We start from the raw sequence: 19735 nt of genomic DNA, 5'->3' as shown, positions 1-19735 counted from the left end.
GGTGGTAGCTTAAGACAGGAGGAAGGAGACCTTGCTCGGTCTAGCCCCACCCTGCCATGCTGGGTGCCAGTGGTGGCTCCCTGCTCCTCTCCAGGCCTTGGTGGGACCCTCTGTAATACAAAGCCACAGAAACCCTCCTTGCATTAACAGTCAAGGGCCTGGAGGTCTTCAGAGGTGACTTAGAGGGATGCAAGTTTCAGGCAGTGTACATTCGTCCACAGTGAGAGGAAATGACTGGCACTAGCAGGGGAACAAAGGTAGCCAGACGCAGCCCAGGGATGCTCTCAGCCTTGCAATGGAAGAGAAGGGAGGAGCTCTGGGTCCTCCACCCCCTGCTTTTGCTAAAAAAGCTGTCATTTCTTTGGAGAAACCATCCTCTTCCACTCAGCCTAGGGGCTCCAAGCTTCAGTTCAGGCTTACACTGTACAAGAAGAGCCCACTCTGGGCTTCTCTCTCTCTCTTTTAATCTCTTTCTTGCTCTCTTCCTTCCTTCTCACAAGGTTTCTAAGTTGCATAGAGATAAGCCTACTGTTTGCTACCACATCAAGAGAGCCTGCTCAAGACTCAATAAAGCTAATACTGAGAAATCAAGAGCAGGACATGAATGAGACAGATCCCAGGTGATGTGCACCTGGATCCAGCGGAACCTGAAGGCTCTGAGCATCCCAGTCCCCTCCTTAGGTCATTTTGAGTTGTCTTTCTGTCACTTAAAAACTGACTGACTCGGGAAATAAGCCCCTGGTCAGGAAGTACGGCCTAGACCTCCAAATGTGGCCCCAAATTTTGGCTGGGAGAAAAGATCAAAGGGCCTATGCCATCTGTCACCTAAGACCTAATCCTTTAATAGAGCCCAAACACCCACTTGGAACACAAGGGCTCTGAGGATGTCACTTAATCACCGTGTGAGGGGACAATGACAGAGGGCACTCCATTTTGGAAGAGAGAGGCACTTTACAAGCAGACATCTAAAGAGGTGTGGGAAACAACAGGCTTCTCAGAGAAATAGCAAACCCCTTACCAAAATAACAAAATGCAGCTGCACAGTGGCAGGGCCCCAAGGCCAGGACGAGTTGGGCAAAGTTCCAAGGCCAGGAGGAGCTGACCAGACCCTCCTGGAATGTCCAGGTCAATAAGGAGAAGGACAGACAGGTGGTTGGATTTAATGAGAAGCTGGTCAGGCGCCAACCAATCACAAATGTAGTTTCAAGGTAGAATAGCTGGACCTAAGCCAGACAGAGCCCTGTGTCACCTCCTGGACGTCAGGCATTGTTTGGCTTAGCTCTTTCGCTAAGTCCCACCTGTCAGGCAGCTTTGCTGTCCTTTCAATAAACTTTGTGCTCGTTTTACTCTTAACTCCTGGTCCGGCATCTTCAATCGTTGACTATGCCAGGACACGAACTCAGGATCCAGTATCAACAGAACCTACAGGGAGTTTTCTGCCTTGTTTTCCAGAACAAGAACAGAACAGGGTCACCAGTACCTGCCTCCCCCTGGAAATTCCCTTCAAACCGTGCATTCTAAGGATTGCTCCCTCCAACCCGAGCGCCCCCTCCTCATCACCCTGGCTTCAGCACAAGGCCCCAGGTGCTCCACTGGCCTCACGTCCAGTGATGGTCACACGATTCAAGCAGACCAACCCAAAGCCTGCCCCGGGACTCCTCTACTGTGGGCTGCAGAGGGGAGATGCCCCTGTCTGCGGGACTCACTGGAAGAATGAACATGCAGTGTGGTCGGGGACCGGGGAATCCGGTAGGAGGGATGAAGCTACATGGCAGGACAGACAGACAGGGGGGCTGGGGCTGAGAGTCTGGTGGCCCTGGGCTCCTAGCTTGTGAACCAGGAAGTTGCTGTGCCCTTTCCTACGTTTAGAGGGAGTTGCAAAAGGGTTCTGCCACCTGGCTAGTCCCGAGGTATTCTGTTTCTTAAAAACCAGGGAAAAGCAAACGACCTAAGGCCCAGGGTGCTTTGTCACCACTGGCTGGGGAAAGGGCTCTGATATCAGGGCACAGAGGACAATGAGCAGAAGCTCTGGGCCTGGCTGTAACTCAACTCCAGCCCTCATTAGTTTTGTGATCATGGTGTGCGGTCAGGTCAGGAAACAGCCACTCTGACCCTCGGGCTCCTCCTGTCACAGGGGCTGATTGTATTTCCTTAGAGGCTGGTGAGAGGCCGAGGTGAGGTCTGGCGTGTGACTTCCCTCCCTTTCCCTCTCTGTATCTTTTCTTATCTTCCACTAGGTCTCAGGATTAGAGGGGGACAAAGTGGCTTATCTTGGCCTTAAATTTTGCTTCAAAGCCTGTGGGTAGCTGTTGGCCTTTCAGGGTTGGGAAGCTCTGGGCCCTGCTGGGGAGGTTGAGGAAAGGAGTGCTCAGTCCTGGTGTTGGGCCACTCAGTCACAGCGACATGGCGGCCCAGCCAGGACAGGCTGGCTCTGCAGGAGACTTATGAAGCAGGACATCCCCAGCAGGTACAGAGGGACTTCCCAGAGGCACGAGAGAACTGTCGTTTATTTACCTCATTCATACAGCAGAGAGCAGAGCCCCTGGGTTGGGTGAGGGATAAAGATGAGTAAGACCCAAGCCTGGTCCTCAAATGGCTAAATGCCACCACAACTTGTGTGTGCAGGTGTCTCTGTCCTCCTCTTACCCTGCCTCTCCTCGTGACCTCTCCCGGATTGATTATGGATTAGCAGACAACCTCCTTGCTGGTCCCCTCCTAGCACCCTGTGACATGATCATCAGCAGATCGAGTCAAAACTCTCTGGTTAAAACTCTCCAATGCTGAGGCTGGAAGATCACAAGTTAGAGGCTAGGCTGGGCTACATAGCAAGACCATGTCTCAAAACAAACAAAATAAAACTCCCAGATGCTTTAGTCTGGCACTTAAGACCTTCAAGACAGAGCTGCAGCAAATTTGCAGACTGTCCCCTGACATGTTCTGCCTTTCCCTGCTTTTCTGCTATCAGACTGAACCGAGTCTGTACATTGGGCACCAGCAACCCCCCGACACTGGGTTCTTACCTAGCCATTTCATCTTCCTGCCCCTAGCATTTTATGTCCCAATCTTCTGTGATCTGGAGGAGCTCCTTGGAGCTCCATATCAAATGTCACCTCCTTGGGGAGTTTCCTCACTGTCTCTAGTTAGTTATGAGCCTCCCCTCTCCACCAAGCTCCAAGCACTGACTTTGTGTCTGTCTTACTGCACTTGAACCCAGTGCCTCTGGGAGGTGGAGCTGCAGTGTTCTGTGTTTGCTGTTTAACGCTGAGAAGCCTCCCTGAAGCAGGTTTTTACTGCTCTTCCCCAAACTTGGGTCAGCCCCTGCTTGGTTATACCCAAAGGTAATGAATGGTGGCAGGGGCCCTCTGGGGACTGACCCAGGCTGCCCTTCTGGTGTCCTCGGCATATAGAACTGGTCTCAGCAAACCTTCCCAGTGCAAGAAGACTCCTGAGAAGATAGGAAGCCAGCCCCTGCCTTCTTGTCCTCCCAGGGCTTTGGGCTGGTGGAGTGGCTCAAGTGATAGAGTGCCTGCCTAGCAAGTGTGAGGCCCTGAGTTCAAACCCCAGTGCCACCAAAAAAAAAATCCAAGGGCTGACATTCCTGCAGAGTCTGCTGTCTCCCCCCAGACATAGAGGTCCCAAGGAAGCCATGAGAGATCAGAGTTCAGGGCTGGGCAGGATGTCTAGACTGCATCTAGCCCAACACCAGGCCAGGAGCCCATGGTCAAGTCCATGCTTAGGCTGGAGCCTCCTGGGTCCCAAAGCCCCAGCAGATGCTCAGAACAGTGGGAGGAGTAATGCTAAGAAGAACTGTCTGGAACCTAGCATACGGCCTGTACAGCCCTGCCATGGGATAGTGGGCCAGGATACACCAGGTGGGCTGCAGTGAACTCCCTGCGTGGTCCTGTGGCATGGGTGCAGAAAACTGGGGTCAGGTACTGGGTGAGCAGGGCCCCAGGTGTCATTCTGTCTCTGTCTGGCATTTGGAAGTAGAGCGTAAGCCTGGAGCGAGCCTTGGGATCACTGGACAGTGTGGGTATGAGGAGGCAGAGGAGGACGCTGTTAGAGTCTGTCCTCACCGAGGCATCTCTGGGCTGGAACAGGTAATCGGAGAGAAGAAATCCAAGCCCAGTTCTACAAGAAGCAGCTGAGTGTTTCCCACCAGAAGTGCCCTGTGCTCAGACTGCCCAGTTTTAAGTTGGGGCCAGGTCTCTGCCATCCGATGACAGGATCTTCGAAACAGAATTGTGCCTTTGAGTTCAATGTCCCCAATAATATTTTGTGTGGCTGAAAATGTACAGTAAATTTTGTTGGAAGAAAGAGGGGAGAAGAGAGGGGAGGGAGGGGAAGAGGGAGCTCTAGCTTGCAGCAGGACTGACAGGTAGTGTTCCTGGCCCAGGTGGGCTGCGAGGGACTTGGAAGAGGACCACCCCCAGTCGGTCATTATCCTCTCTAGGCCCAGAACCCCTGCAGCAAGTCAGGAGCTAAGGTCTCAGCAGGAGCCACCATGTGGCCCCCACTCCTTGTCCTCAGCCTCTGGCTAGTCTATCATGTGAAGTTTCATCTTTAAGGAAAAGAATGCACAAATAGCTTACTTTTCTGCATATGCAGAGAGTGGCACAAACATGTCACCAGGTGAGCACATTGTGGGGCTCCTCCCAGTATCCCGAGTCTCCCAGGAATCAGCAGGGATCTCAGCCCCTCCCTTCAGCCTGGCCCTGCCTTGATGACCTGGGCTCCCCACCTTGCTGGAGGCCTGGCTGTAGCTGCCAGCTGCTCTTGACCAAGAGTCAACTGACCTGAAAGGCAAAGACATCCTTGACCAGAGCTTCCCCAAACACGAAGATGGAGCCGGCCTCTGTGTAGCTCAGGAAGACCTGGGAGGACAAAGAACAAAAAAACCCGGAGTGAGTGAGGAAGGGAAAAGGCAGGAGAGGGGATGCTGAGGACACAGGCACTCCTGGCCTCAGGTGGGCTGGCCCTGGGACACTGGCCTCCTGGTCCCCACCAAGGCAGGATGGCCCAGCAACATAAATCAGAGCACTAGTCATGGGCTCCTGAGAAGAGACAGCCTTTGGTCTGATTTACAGAAATGCTCTGAGATGAGAGTCATTAGGACAATGGGGAAGAGACAGCAGAGGAAGCAAGGCTCTGACCCACATGGGGGGCTGTCACAGGTATGCCTTTTGCTCCTGCTCAGTCCCCGACGAGCCTGTCCCCATCCCAGCTCACTTCTCCAGGAGATCTGTGTTCCGGCCCTGAGCTGGCATTGTGACATCAGGGACAAGTCATTTCTCTTGTCCAGGCCTCAATGTTCCTCTCTATAAAATGGGGCCATGACCAGAGTGCTACCTCTCAGCCTTCCTCTCCACAACACCCAGGCAGGTGTGGTCAGCAAAGGACCCGCTCCACCCCACACAGCACTGGACGGGGAGGTACGGAGAGGCTGCGCTGTGTCCTCCATCATTTGTATCAGAACAGCAGGTCATGATGGCTGCACGACAATGTGCGTGAAACTTAACGATAGTCAAAATGGCAGACTTTATGTAATGTAAATTTTACAACATTAAAAAATGGAATTTAAGAGCAGTATTTCTAAACAGACACGTACAAGTAAACCACTTGCAGTTTCTCTTTTAGCTTTTTTTTTTTTTCCAATACTGAGGTTTGAACTCAGGGCCTTCATCTTGAGCCACTCCACTATCCCTTTTTTGTGATGGGTTTTTTCGAGATAGGTTCTCATGAACTATTTGTTCAGGCTGGCTTTGAACTGGGATCCTCCTGATCTCTGCCTCCTGAGTAGCTGCGATTACAGCTGTGAGCCACCAGCGCCTGGCTATTTTAACTATTATAAATTCCCAGGCATTGACGGTTGCTGTGGGCCACTTGCCCTGTTACCCTAAGAACCTCCCTGTCTGGGACTCTCTTCCAAATCTTCCATAGTCAGACTCTGAAGTGACCCCTCTGTCCCTTGGACCAGAGGTTCCAGCCTGAGAGAAGCAGCAGCTGTGCCAGCCCCGGGCTGACCCCTCAGTTGGGGTCCCAGTCCTCCCCTGCCCTCCGGGTCCCAAGCCTTCTCTATGGCCTCCCCAACCATCTTCCCCCGACCAAGTGGTATCTCCCACTCCCTAGCAAGCTGAGGGGCTTGGGGGAACCAGGCCCCACGTACACACCTGGATCTGGTCGCCCAGCCACTGGAATGCAATGAATCCTGGTTCTGTCCTGATGACGAACAGTCCAAGCACAAACTGTAGGGCGAGGCCCCAGGACACAGCCCTCCAGGACACCTGCCACCAGATAAAAAGGTCCTGGTGAGCTCAGCTCAGCTCAGCTCCCTGGGGATCCACAGAGAATGGAGTGGGGCTGAGGGCAGAGCGTGCAGGGAGCTGGAGGATGGCGAGATTTTTGCCTGCCTGTAACCTCAGGCAGCCGGCTGCCCAGTCACACGTCCCTTGAGGTTCAGAACCGGCTGTGCTCTTGGCAGCAGGAGTTGGGTAAGAGTCTCACCAGGACCTGTGTGCAACCTGCCCAGCCCTGTGTGTGTGCCTGGGTCACAGCTTCAGGAGGTGATTGTCTGCCTGGCCAGGCCCACCTCAGCATGTCAACCCCAGCCACCTGGACCCTTCCTGCTGCCCTCCAGGAACAGGACTGCACTCCCTGGGAGGCCTGCCCTGCAGCAGACAGCTGGATTCCCTAGGGATGTCACTGTCTCTCTCTGCCTTACCCACGTCTCCCAAGCTCAGGTGACCACCAGCCCCAGGGAGGCAGCTGTGACCTGGGGAGGAAGAGCTACCAGTGAAACAGAGAGGGCTCCTGGTCTGGTTGCTAAGCCTCAGAGACACAGAGGGGATCCCTGCTTCCTGCCCGGCCGGCAGGGCCTTGCTAAGGGACGAGTGGGCTCTTCTGGGCATGACAGTCACCAGAGGGCTTGTGGAAATGAGGTGGCTGGCTCAGTAGGGCTGGAAGGGGCCTAGGAACCAGCATTTCTAACAATTTCCATGGTGACGCTGATGCTACTGGTTGGGGAAGCAGACTTTGGGAACTGCTATTTCAGGCTAATGATTCCAGAAAACCCTTGGCTCCTCAGATATACTCCAGGCTCATATCCCGTATTTTCTGGGGTGGGAGATAGGTCCTGAGCCCACAAGTCCAAGGACCAGGCTTGCCCTGTCCAAAAGACATGTCCCCAAGGAAATAAATACCCCAGTGACCTCCCCAGCAGGTCTCCAGGTGGAGCCCACTGCTTTCTAGGGAGTTTGAGGGCTTCTGCAAAGAAAGGTGACTTCCCACTTGGGGTCCCTAGTCCCTGATATCTCTCACCAGCTTCACAGGGAGCCTGGCCCAAGGCACAGAGCCTCGAGGGCTCTCCCAGCAGGAGGTTCTGTGTCCCACTCCAGCTCCAACCCAGGGATAAAACAGGGAGCATTGACTGACATCCAGCCTGGACAACTAAACACTCACAGCGCGGTGATGCTTGGAGCAGGCAAAGAGGAGGGTGATGAACACACAGATCCCCCCAAAGGATACCAGCTGCTCAGGCCGCTGAGCGGTGTCCAGAGACAGCCACAAGACCAGGCCTAGGACAGCAGCGAGGGCCAGAACTCTGCGGGAGAGAGGCAGAAAGCCATCGCCTTCAGCATCGCGCGCACACACACACCCACCCACACCCCCAGACCCTTCTCCATACTTTAGGCAGAGCCTAGAGTTGGAAAAGACGCTCTTCCTGGCCCTCTGTGATTCCAGGTGCAATTCCCTCCCATCCCTTTGAGAGGTTCTTTCCTCAGATGAAATCACTGATCAGGGCTCAGCTCCACAGTTTTCCCTCCGAGCAGCTCTTCCCAACTCTGGTGCTGTGCAGTGTGCCGTCACTCCAGAAAGCCCAAGTGCTAAGGCCAAAGGCATCCACGAAGTACTGCTAATTCTGCAGACATGCAGGATGCAAGAGGAGTGGAGGCAGGGCTTCCTCTGCCCAGAGTTCAAAGCCAGGGGGCCCAGCAAAGACCTGCTGTAGGGGTGAGACTGCCCCCGAGATTCCAGAATGTCAGAGCCTTCTGCATGGGAAAGCCTGAGGACCAGTGAGCAACTCCAGCCCAGGAGAACAGACGTGTGGACTGCACACAGCAAGACCGTGGGTGGGTTGTCCAAGACATTGGGAGCCCAAGCACCCCAGTGTGTCCAGGAGGTGGCACATGGAGTGAAAAATTGTTCTGGGTCTGAAGAGTTGGTGGCATGCCTTCTCGGACCTCAAATTTGCCTCGCACGGCCCTGTTATTCTGTCTTCCTGCCTCTCTCTCTCTCCCTTTTGAACTATGAATGCTTCCCCTGGGCCTGTCTATCCCTGGAGAGCTGAAAGTGTACCTTGAGTCTCAGATGAGACTTTTGAGTTGAGGTTGGACTGGGGGCTATTGGCTCAGAATGATTATATTTTGTATATACCAAGGGTGTGAACTTTGGGGGTGCCAGGCAGAATGCTACAGTTCGAATGTGGTTTATTCCCACCAAAACTCATGTTGAAGAGTTGCTGGAGATGGTGACTCACACCTGTAATCCCAGCCAAGGGGAAGACATAGGTAGGGGATCACAGTCTGTGCTGGCCAAAGCAAAGCGTGATAAGCTGTCTGAAAAAATAACTAAAGTAAAAAAGAGCTGAGGACATGGCTCAATGGTAGAGCACCTCTCAGCGAGCACCAGGCCCTGAGTTCAAACGCAAGTACCATGAAAAAAACCAAAACACCTCGTGTTGACATTTAATTGCAACTGAGGCAGTGTTGAGAGAGGCAGAGCCTTTGAGAAGTGATCAGGTCGTTGGGAGAGATGAATGCCTTCCTTGAAGGAAGGACGGGCTTGCTTCCCGAGAGAGGGTTGCTGGGAACCAAGGCTGCTCTCCTGCTCCATCTCTTCCACACACATGGGCGGCTGGCCCTCTGTTTTCCTCCGTGAGGGGAAGCAGTTCAAAGCCCTCACCAGAAGCCGAGCAGAGGCCAACACCATGTTCTTGGACTTCCCAGTCTTCAGAGCTCTGAACTAAACAAACCTCTATTCTTCATAAATCTCCCAGTCCGTAGCGTTTAGTTATAGCAACAGAAAATAGGTTAAGTCGGGATCTGACGCTCTCTTCCCTACCTCTCTCTCCTATCTGACAGCATCTCCGTGGTTCCAGAGCTCCATGGAATCTAGTTTGAAAGTCAAGGGATCCCATCCCAAACTGCTGTCCAGATATATGGCCATCTACATTAGAATCCCAGAATCCTCTGGGGCTGATTAAAAATATCAGTCCCTACCCGGCCCCCAATCTAGCCTGCTGAACCTGACCCAGGGGGACCCTGGCTGCTGTGTGCTTAGCCTCGCACCAGGCGACCTGATAAGAGGCTCTGAGATGTCCCCTCCTCCCTGCACTGGAGGGAAACGGTCAGAGTCCTGTTTCAGCTGTCAGTCACCTGTCATAACAGCCAGATGAGACCTGGCAAAACACCACACAGGTGCTGCCTTTGAAGTCACTCAGCAACTCCTGCTCTGGGCTATAGGGCGGGTGGTGTTCTCCAGGGCACAGGAGCCCTCAGCGGGCCGGGCCAAGGCCCTCCTCCTCCAGCCCTGCCCGGGCTGTGAGCTCAACTCACCTCTTACACCAGAGGTTCAGGCGGGACCGGCCCCGGAGCCTCACACACCTCAGCCTTGGCCCCAGAAGCCTCTTCAGCAGGCCATGGGCCAGGAAGACGAGGGCCACACAGGTCAGCACAAAGAGTGCCAGCGCCCTCTGGAAATCCAGGAGGCAGGCGATGAGCAGGAAGGCCGCGTACGCTGGGGGATGGACACAGAGAAGTCAGTGTCAACCATGGCAAGGTCAATCCAGGCCCAGCAGCCCTCCCACTAGTGCCGCCTCACTCCACGCAGAGCACTGGGGACAGGAAGGTCACCCACGCTCTCTGAGGCTCGCTGTCCTCATCTGGAAATGGGAGCGTCATCCTTACTGTGACCAAAGGTTGTTAAGTGGTTGCAGGGGTGGGGGGAGTCAACCATCTAGTGTTTGCCTAGACCTGAGGCCTGGGCTCAGTCCTGAAGAGTTAGCTGGCAGAAGGTGTGTGAAGGGACTTTGCAAACCACAAAGTGCTGCCCGAACATGAGGGAGAGAAGAGAGAGGAGACCAGAGGTAAGACAGCCACCAGGAACCCATGGAGCACAGGCTGTGGTCTAGGGCCATGGGACCACACTAGGTCCCATGGAGGATGGGGCTGAACAAGTCAGTGACTTGGTGAGGGAGGTCACCCGTGTGTGCTGAGATGTTAGTGAATGACCACTTTCTTCCTGCAGTTTCTGTTTCTCCCTTTGCCTTTCTCTCCTGTGAGTGGCTGAGCCCAATCGATGCAAGCTAGGCCAATCGAGACCTCCCTGGTTCTTTGGCTGGACCCTTGGACAACAGGTATCTTCTTCTTCTATGACTGGGGACACGCGGCCATCCATGTTAGTCTGATCTGAGGCTAGAGCCCTCTTTACACCTGTGGAGAAAACCTCTCCATGCTGAGGAAGCCATTGCCATAGCTCAGGTGTGAGGTACTGAGGCACAAGTGTCAGTCTTCTCTCATGCCTGCCCCACAAAGCACATGAAGGGTCTCGTCGTGGAAGATAGGGTACAATAAAGCCAGAGGAAGTCACAACCACCCACGTACGGAGAGAGTCAAGGTCGGCCACAGCAAGGGACAATTTAATGATTGAGATTGAGTTCCTGCAAGCCAAGCCAAGGGTCCTGAGCAAGTATATCCCATCACAAACACCTGTGCATCTCAACCCTCACCACCTCCCACCACAACGCGTCTCTCTGAAGCGCTGTCTACACTTGCTGTCTACACCGCCTCTCCTCCCACTCACTCCAATCCTGCTTTTGTCCTCTGTCCTAAGTCCCCAGGCTCCTAATCCATGGACACTGCCAGCACTTGTCCCTCTGGCCTTCTGCAGAGTTGTTCTGGATTTCTCCCTCCTGCCTGACAGCCCCTTCTATGTGGCTGGCCTCAGGAAACTTCCTGTCCCCCAGATGGCCTGGAAGTGGAACCTCCCAGGAGACGTCCAGGTCTTTCCCTCCACCCGTGTTCCCCAGCTCTGTGGAGGGCACCACCCCATCGTCCAAGGAGGAACTCGAGGCAGCCTTGACCCCAGGTCTCTTTTCTCCTGTGCACCCAGTCAGAGGTGCACCAGTTCTGCTGCTGTTCTTCTGCTCTAGCCCTGTTCTCCTTCACCACTTGCTCTCAGCGTCTCCTTCCTCCTTCCCCACCCATCCCTTCCAGGGTTCCACCTTGGGAATGTCCAGGTGGCATTCCCAAGCCATCAGTGGCTGACTCTGGACTTGAGAGTAAAATCCACATCCCCGAGCACACCCGGTCCCCATCTGTTGGCCTTCCATCTACAAACTTTACCCTCCAGCCACACCAGCCCACACCCTGCCGGTCCTCACCTTTGCTCCTCTCCTCCTCTACGCGCCATGTTTCTCACCCCTTATTGCCCTGCTCCACCCATGAACCCCAAAGGCACCTTCCCTTGGAAATCCTCCCTGATGCCCCCCCCCACCCGCTGGGTGCTCCCCTGGCTTGCTGCATTGTATGGGTGATTAGTGGCCCACCTTGCTGCTGAGGGGGCAACTGGTCTGGCTTGTTCCTGGCCTGAAGCTGGCCCTGAGCTTGGGTAAGGGATGGCTCTGTCCTGAAATGTGGAGATGGGAGACTGTCCTGGGTAGAGTAGGTCCCCGGCTCACCAGTACAAAGCAGTCCTATGCAGATCCATCGGAACAGCTGGGCATGGTCCTTGCAGAAACTTCTTGCTCTTAGGGCCGGCTGCAGGCTCCTCAGGGGGAGAGGGCCAAAGGGTTCACAAGTAGCTCCCTGACTCCCACCCTGCTGGGAGTCCTCTATACCTCCAGGTAGAGGCCACCTGGTTTGTCCCCAGTACAATGTGATGGGGACAAGCCAGGTGCTGACCTTGACATTCCACAGAGCTGGAAAGCAACCCCAGCTCAGGACAAACTGAGGCATGGTCTGTATAGCTGGGCCTTCAGCACCTGGAGCAGCTCCTACAGGCCCCACTTCCCCCGGGAAGACACCCTGCTTCCTTAACTGACAAGGAAGAGTCTCATCTTCCTATCCTGTTTCTGTGTGTGCACCTGCCCCCAGAGCAAGGTGGAAAGTGTCCCAGCTTTGCATTGCCCCCTTGGGATAGGGACACTGATCTGAGTCCTCAGTGCCTGTTCCAGACGGAGGATGGGAGAAGTAGCCTAGCCTGGCCCACCTCCACTGCCTGGGAGGCCCAGAGCCAATGCAGGTCCTTGCTGGTACCGAGTCACCTCTGGGGACCTGCGGACTGAGCACCAGCAGATAGAGGGACCCCTCCCCAACTGCCACCCTCATCCTTCATGCTCTGCTCGCCTCAGGATCTGACCAGAGAGGACTTGGGTTCCAGGCTCACACCAGACGCTCTGGGCTGCTCCCTTTCCCTCCGTGTGAAGTGAGAGGCCTGGGGTATAAGAGTTTTAAACTGAGCTTTGGGGGGAGGTCCCCCAGGTGCCCCAGAGACTGAATGGGGTAGAAAGACTGGCCTGGCTGGGCCGACTAATGTCAGCCAGAGCAGCCCGTAGTCCGTATCAGGGTTCCTGCTGGGATATTTTCTTCTGGCTGCTTGTAAGCCCGTGGGGCACCATGGACGGCCTGGCTCACCTCTCTGGCAGAGGACAGCACAGCAAACTTGCCTGGGAATGCTGGCTGAGGCCTCGGCTCCTCCCTTCAACAACGGTGCACAGGGCACCCACACCTGCCAGGAAGCCAGGCTCCCACCCTGTCCCCAGGCCAGCCCGTGTCTCTCACAGAGATCACTTACCATCCAGAGAAAAGCTTCCGGCCTGGCTTGCTCCAGCTGCCCCCACCCTCTGTGGGGCTCAAATCACTGCCCGGGAGGCAGCCTTCCTCCTAAAGCCAGCAGGGAGCTATCAGGGAAGCCATCCCGCCCAAGGGACAGCTCCAGCTCCCACTGGCACCTCATGAGTGGGCCGAGGTGGGACTCCGACTTTAGCCCAGGCTAGGACTACAGGGTTACTTAATTAACTCCTGCAGAGCCTACTGTGTGCCCTGAGTCTGGCAAAGTTGGGACTTTGCTAGGGCTAGCTGGAGGCTGAGAAGAAACCTGTAAGGAAAGTCCTCTGCGGGGCCACCTCCTCGCGGGACTCAGGACACTGTTTTCCCCATAGCCATGGTGTCCTTTGCGTGTGAGGGGGAGAATATTCTTGCAGGTGACACTGTGTAAGGTGGCCCGGGAGCACAGGGCAGTGCAGCTGTCAGAAGTTGGGAGGGTAGAGATGGCAAAGCAGTAAGCTCCTCAAAGGCCGAGGATTCCTCAGCGACCTGTCCTCTGACACCTGGCTTCTCATCTTTCAGATCAAGCGTTCCTTCCTCACTCACTGGGACCTTTGCTGACCTTTCAGGGTAGGACAGGCGACAGTGGCACAGGGTAGGTGCTCAGGAAATGTTTAAGGACTGGAGTAAAGGAGGCTGCTTTTTGTTGGGGAGGCCGACACATCAGAGGTTCCCTGGCCGTATGAGCAGAGGCCGGGAGGAGGAAGCAGAGACGGTGGTGTGAGGGAAGACAGTGGACACAGGGGTTTCCCACCACTATCACCACCACCACCGCGGGCTTGGCTCAAGCCAAGGAGACCCAGGAGGCCAAGACACAGCTGGGGAAGGGGACAGACCATGCTTTCCAAAAACTCAGCTCCCATGTTCTCTAGGCCATGGGCCTCGGGTGTGAGAGAGATGGACTGCCTTCGGCTTGGCGTGTCATCCGCCATGTGCCAGACCTTCCAGCTGAAAGAGAAACAGAGGGAGGATCCAGAGCTGAAGGAGGCCACTTGAGGCCAGGTGAGGGGCCTGAGACAAGAGGAGGGAAAGGGGAGAGGGTGGGCGGTGGGGGAGCAGGTGCCTGGTGGCACCAGAGCCATGCCTGGGGACTGTGTGTGGCACCCCAGACCTCACTCTTCCCTGTGCCCTGGGCCGCAGTCTGGCTCCCCAGCACGTGGAGACAACCTTCCTGCCCTCACTTCGGAACTTGTGCGAGGAAAGTCTTTGAAAGCTCCAGCTCCAGGCAGGAAGAGCACATTGTGCTCACTTCACAAGGAGGGAAAGAAAGGACTTGTGCCCGGACCTGAAGAGAGGCCCTAGCTTTTATCACTCCCTAGAGCAGGTCAAAATCACTGCCATTAGGTGAAGTAGTCATCATACCATACTTTCCCAGGCATTAAAGATGGGGTCACAACATATTCAACACATTATTCTGGTCCCTGGATCCAACCATACCTGAAACCTCCCCTATCCCTGGACTTTTCCATCCCAAAAGCCAATGTACTTCCTTTTTGCTGAAGCTGTTTATAGACTATGGTTCATCTGTAAATAAAAGTCCTAGGGCTGGGACTGTGCTTAAGTGGTACAGCACCTGCCCAGCAAACATGAAGCCCTGAGTTCAAATCCCAGTACCATCAAAATTTAAAAAATAGGAGTTCTAAGCTGAGCATGGTGGTGCACACTTGTAATCCCAGCACTTGGGAGGCTGAGGCAAGGGCTCTAAGTTCAAGGCCAGCCTGGGCTACATATAAACAAAACCAAACAAACAAAAAGGAGTCCTAACTAAGATCCCCTTCCCCATTCCTGCTCCCCCTGTTTCCCTTGCCTTGGGGAGCACCCTGCTCTACCCAAACACCAGCTGGGTAAGCTGACATCCCCAGACACAGAGCACATGTGCACACACGGACAGGTGCAGGACGGACACACGGAGCGCCATGCACAGGCACGGCCTGGGAACATCGTGCTACCTGTGCACACGAGCACACAGCTGCTGAGGGGCAGCTACCTACTCACATATTTCTGGTGAACAGGTGGCTCTCGGAGAGACGGAAGTGCAGGTTTCTGTGGGGACACTCTGGGTCCAGCCGGCTTGCTCTTTGGCCTGTCTTGTCATTTCAGCAGAAATTCCTGGGCAGAGTCCAGAGTTGGAGTAGGTTGGGCCTTCCCAGAGCCCAGGGCCACAGCTGGGGACAGGGACCCCCAACACTGTCACATGGACAAAGGAATGGGGGGAGCAGGACCACTGCAGCTCCTGCCCTCCATCTGCTGCCTTCCAGAGGTGCCTTCCTTCCACCCCCCTGTTCCCAAGCTGACCTCTTCCTGGCCACCTTCTCCAGGAAGCCGTCTTTGCTATCCTTGCAGCCTCCCCTTCTCCGCTTTGCTCTGGCCCCCTTTCATTTAGTCCTTATTTTGCATCTAGGTCTCCTTTTCTCACTGGATCAGTAATTATTGTAACAGCCACCCAGTGTCCTAAGCTGGAAGGCAGCAAGCAGTGCGACTGTCACAGACAGATGAAGTGTTTCAGGTCTAAGCATCAATGCAGGCACTAAAACAAGACAAAATGGCACCGTTTCCCCTTCATTTCAAGTTTTTGGTTTTTTTTTAACTAAACACCTAAGCAACGGTGTGCAAAGCCAAGGGACAAACGCCTTAGTTTCTCAGTCCTCCAACTAAACATTAAACTCACCTGACAGAGTTGACATCACCTCTTTAATAATTAATTGCACTGCCGCTGGGCAAGGTGGCACATGCCTGTAATCCCAGCACTCAGCAGGTGGAGGTGGGAGATCACAGGTTTGAGGCCAGCCTGGGCAAGACCCTGTCTCAACAAGAAAAAGAAAAAAATGAATGGTTCTCACTCCAGACAAAATCTTTTATGATTCAAAAAACTGATAACACAGGGGATGGGGGTGGGGGGCTATGTCTGGTTTTTGGGGAAAGAAGAAGCATGGAGGGCGGAGGTGCCCTTCTCTCTGAAAATGTTCCTCTTCATCAGTCTCTCTGATTACCAGAGCACCACACATGCGTCATTAAACATGGAAACGTGACAAAAGCACGCAGGACACAGGAAGTTAAATCCCAGTGTCCTCTGGGATGACCACTGCTGAGTCCACTGCGCGTTCTCCGTGTCCCCGCTGTCTGCTGTTTCATATTATTCATTTTACAATGGGGGCCCATACTACTCAGCATTTTAAAAATTCGCTTTTTCCAGCAGGGATCTACACACTCTGTCCGGGCTATGTGGCCCCTTCGTTGTGAATTAGATGTTTGCCAGGCTTGGTGGCACAGGATGGTCATCCAGGACTTGGGGGATGACAGTCCTGTGATAACATCATCATTTCTTTCATTTGAAAAGCCCATTTCCTGTCCAGGCACAGTGGTGCGTAACTGCAATCTCAGCTACTCCAGAGGCAGAGATCAGGAGCATCGAGGTTCGAGGCCAACTGGGGTAGCAAGGCCTCCATCTCAACAAACAAGCCAGGGGTGGTGATGCATGTCTATGATCCCAGCTATGTGGGAGAAGGATGGTGATCTGAGGCTAGTCCTGAACAAAAACGTGAGCGCCTATCTGAAAAATTGCTAAAGAGAAAGGGCTGGGGGCACGGTTTAAGTGGTAGAGCACCTGCCAAACACCTGCCCTGAATTCAAATCCCAGTAAAGAAAGAAAAATGGGTTCCCTACCACAGTAGAAACGTCTGATGGTAAGTTCGGATGACGTTGAGCAAGATACAGACTGGGAAACAGCCTGTCACCCACGACAGACGCTCTGTGGGAGGGCTATGCCGTCTGAAGCATGGCGCCGTTCAGCAGCGCTGCAACCACCCCGGGGCTCCAGGGGAAGGCGTGTTCCAATGCTTGGCATGGCTGGCCAAAGATCCCATGCAGCCTGGCTGGTCCTTCCTACACGTCGGGAGAAGCTGGGCACGAGTGGCCACCGTCCAACTCCAGATGGAAGCCCAATCTCGGCCACAACGGAGAGAGTAAGGCCACCTGGTCCCAGACACCCTCGAGGGTTCGAGGCCACAGGCAGGGGGACTTTTACCCGAGCAGCTCAGAGATCTCCGTTTGCAAATACGTAACGGGTTGCCGCTCTGCACGGGACATGTCCTGGTTCTGCTCCTCCGCCTCCCTCTCCCACTCTTTCCGCGTGGGAGACTTGCTCAATGGTGGTGCACAAACCAAGGGACGCCATCGCTCACCCCGCCTGTTGGGGGGTCCGGGATGATGTCCCCAGCTTGCCGGGCTCTCTCCTCTGCGTGCACCATTTTCCTCAGTCGCTGGGGGCCTATACGTTTGGGCCTCCATCAGGGTCTCCCTGATGGCTGAGACCCTGCACTGAGTCACCGTTAACAAGCTGATTAGTTCTATGGGCAAAAATAATTCTTCCATGCTCTCCCTGTCGTGGCCATCACAAAGCCATGAGGAGGACCTTAGTCCTCCTGGGGAGACAATTTCCCTAAAGCCAGCAGTGTCCATACTGACCTGTCAGCAAGTAAGTCACGACAAGTCAAATACGATTGTCAGGAAGAACAAAAGAGACACCTCCGAGTGTCATCCTCTAACGCTCAGATGTTGGAATTTTCAAGCGTCTCCCTCCGCCCAGCTGGCATTCCTAGAGCTGAAGGTAGGACCCACCTCCACCCCTGTCCTACTGTCACTAGGACCAACTGCTCCCTGAGAGCCTGCCAGGATCCCCTGCCTCACTCAGAAGCACCCTCGCCACCTCGCCATGCTGCAGAAGCAAGTGTCCTCACTCCGCTCCCTGCGTCCCCAGGGCTGCCCGCCTCCCCCAGGGAACGAGCTGGAAAGCTGGTGTTCAGGGTGGATTGGGCAGAGATCTTGGCTGGCGACCCTCCGCCTGGAATGCAGGAAACAGTAGGACTCCTCCTGCTGGGAGGAGGAGGGCCAGGTGTGAGGGAGCCCTGAGACGGTCAGTCCTATGGTTCCAGGAGATGGTGACAATGGGCTCGCCTGCGCACTTGGCAGGTGACAGGCTCTGTGCTGAGATCTTCAGCTGAACTGTCTTAATGAACCCTCGCTCCTGATGACCCAGCCAGGTAGGAACAGGCCACCATTTTCCCTACCTGCTCTCTGGGAAGGTGTGGGGGCGGGGAACAGCTACCCCAAGGAAGCAACTATTGAGAAGTCAGACAGCCTGGGGCAGAGCCAGGGGTCACGCTGCGTGCTTGTCTGTGGGAGGTCCACTCCACGTTACCATCTCGCCTGCTACACGCGGGCAGGATGGATTCTGGGCCCAAACTTGAACCTATCACTGTTCTCTGGTCACACTCTGTGCTAACAGGGACGCAGTGTCTCTAAGTGACTTCCTAAGTGAGACCAGTCCAGGGCTGACTAACTGGACATTCAAACGTCCAAAAACTCAACTGCTCCAAGAACATACAGTGCCCTGATGGTCCCAGTGTGGCAGGATGCCGGATGGGTCTGGGGCACATTTGTCGCCTGAGATGGTTGTCTCTTGGCAGGCAGGGAGTGAGGGACGCAGAGAGGGACAAGAATAAGAAGCAAGAATATCCTACAGTGAGTCAGACGGCACACTCTGTGTGCAGCTAGTCTCTCCTCGGGCCCAGCTTCTCGTGTCCTCTCCTCCGCCAGTCACAAACCAGCGACGGGAGAAGGAGGCACTGCCTCCGAGGGAGGTGGCTTCAGGGCAATGCTTCTGAGAAGGGCAGCTGTCAGCACTTAACCTGCTGCTCACAGAAAAGTGGCCTGGGCCGGCAGCAGAGGCCACCGCAGGCCAGGCCAGCTGCTTCTGTTGGCTCCCAGGCTAATGGAAGCAGGTGTGGGTCCCGTGGCACAGGCCATGACCAAGCACAGTCTCCTTTGCCTCCAGGGGTCCCCAGGAGGACGTGGGTTTGCCCACAAGCCTTTTTCCAACAAGAAGAATCTTTTTTATTTTTGGCAGTACTGGGGTTCGAACTCAGTGCCTCATGGTTGCGTGGCAGGGGCTCCTTGAGCCCTGCCCCAGCCCTTCCAATGAGAAACTATCAGGGCTTTGGTGGAACCCACAAGGTTTAGTGCCAAACCAGAGCATTTATTGGTCAGAACTGTCAGCTGGACTGGTAGAGTAGCTCAAGGGGTAAGAGAGCCTGCCTACCAAGCATGAAGCCCTGAGTTCAAACCCCAGTGCCGCCAAAACAAACAAACAACAACAACAAAAAAAACAAGAGAGAGAGAGAACTGTCTGTTAGCTGGTTGGCTTCGAGGGGACTTGTCCACACTGGCCTGGACACACGACTAAAGATGAGCCAGTGGAGGAGTGATTGACTGGACCATGACCTCAGCCCAGAAATCCATGCAGTCCTGTTCTGTTGGGATGCTGCTCAACCAGGGATGCACCTCACTTCCAAGGTGGGGGTCTTCATTGTGGGGGGCGCGTCCCCTGAGGCCATCGGCCCGGTGGCTGCTACTCACGCAAGCCCTTGGGAAATAAATTAAGAGCCATCTCTGAACTCCATTGGTTCTGAGGTGAGGGGCCAGAGCCTCTGGTACCAGTAGGGGCACCTCCTGCCCAGAGGGAGCTGCAACTGTGACCCCAGAGCCTCCTGAAGTCAGTCGGTCCTGTGCACCAGGCTCAATCCCTCAGGTCAACAACGGAGCCCAGATTAGCCCTGATCCAGTGGGATGGGAGCCATTCCAACGGGTCTGAACAGAAGGGCGCCTCCGTTGGCCTCAGTCCAAATACATGAGCAGCAAAGGAAGTGTGACAGAAGCTCACTGCTGGGCAGTCTTGGGGACCAAAGCCATTTTGCCCTACCTCCACCCCAGACAGTTATGAAGGAGCATTCTTGTTTTTCCACTTCTGGTTGTAATCTCGACAAATAAAATAGATGATGGATGAGTGGATGGAA

General features: G+C 54.7%; 1 protein-coding gene and 1 long non-coding RNA gene across 5 annotated transcripts in view; one reads left to right on the top strand and one right to left on the bottom strand.

The window, feature by feature from the left end:
• Slc28a1 (solute carrier family 28 member 1) overlaps window positions 1-15166 on the bottom strand; it is a 40480-nt gene extending 25314 nt beyond the window's left edge. For 2 of the 4 annotated variants that reach the window (XM_074061587.1, XM_074061589.1), the window contains exons 1-5: window positions 11738-12936; window positions 9615-9795; window positions 7459-7600; window positions 6171-6284; window positions 4797-4874 (exon numbers count right to left, since the gene is read on the bottom strand). In XM_074061587.1, the coding sequence (XP_073917688.1) occupies window positions 4797-4874; window positions 6171-6284; window positions 7459-7600; window positions 9615-9795; window positions 11738-12014 (792 nt within the window). In that variant the 5' untranslated portion in view covers window positions 12015-12936. Of the gene's footprint in view, window positions 1-4796; window positions 4875-6170; window positions 6285-7458; window positions 7601-9614; window positions 9796-11737; window positions 12942-13720; window positions 13833-14879 lie in introns of those variants that run through there. The other 2 variants (XM_074061588.1, XM_020183520.2) reach the window with 2 other exon arrangements.
• LOC141419192 (uncharacterized) lies at window positions 9641-14514 on the top strand. Its single transcript, XR_012443848.1, has 5 exons — window positions 9641-9725; window positions 10306-10414; window positions 13407-13479; window positions 13757-13886; window positions 14025-14514. It is a non-coding gene; the product is annotated as an uncharacterized lncRNA (long non-coding RNA).
• Window positions 15167-19735: the final 4569 nt, after the last annotated feature.

The sequence above is a fragment of the Castor canadensis genome, chromosome 19 (genome assembly GCF_047511655.1).
Source record: "Castor canadensis chromosome 19, mCasCan1.hap1v2, whole genome shotgun sequence".
NCBI lineage: Eukaryota > Metazoa > Chordata > Mammalia > Rodentia > Castoridae > Castor > Castor canadensis.
Note: the sequence above shows the minus strand (reverse complement) of the source record. Positions and strands in the feature narration are given on the sequence as shown.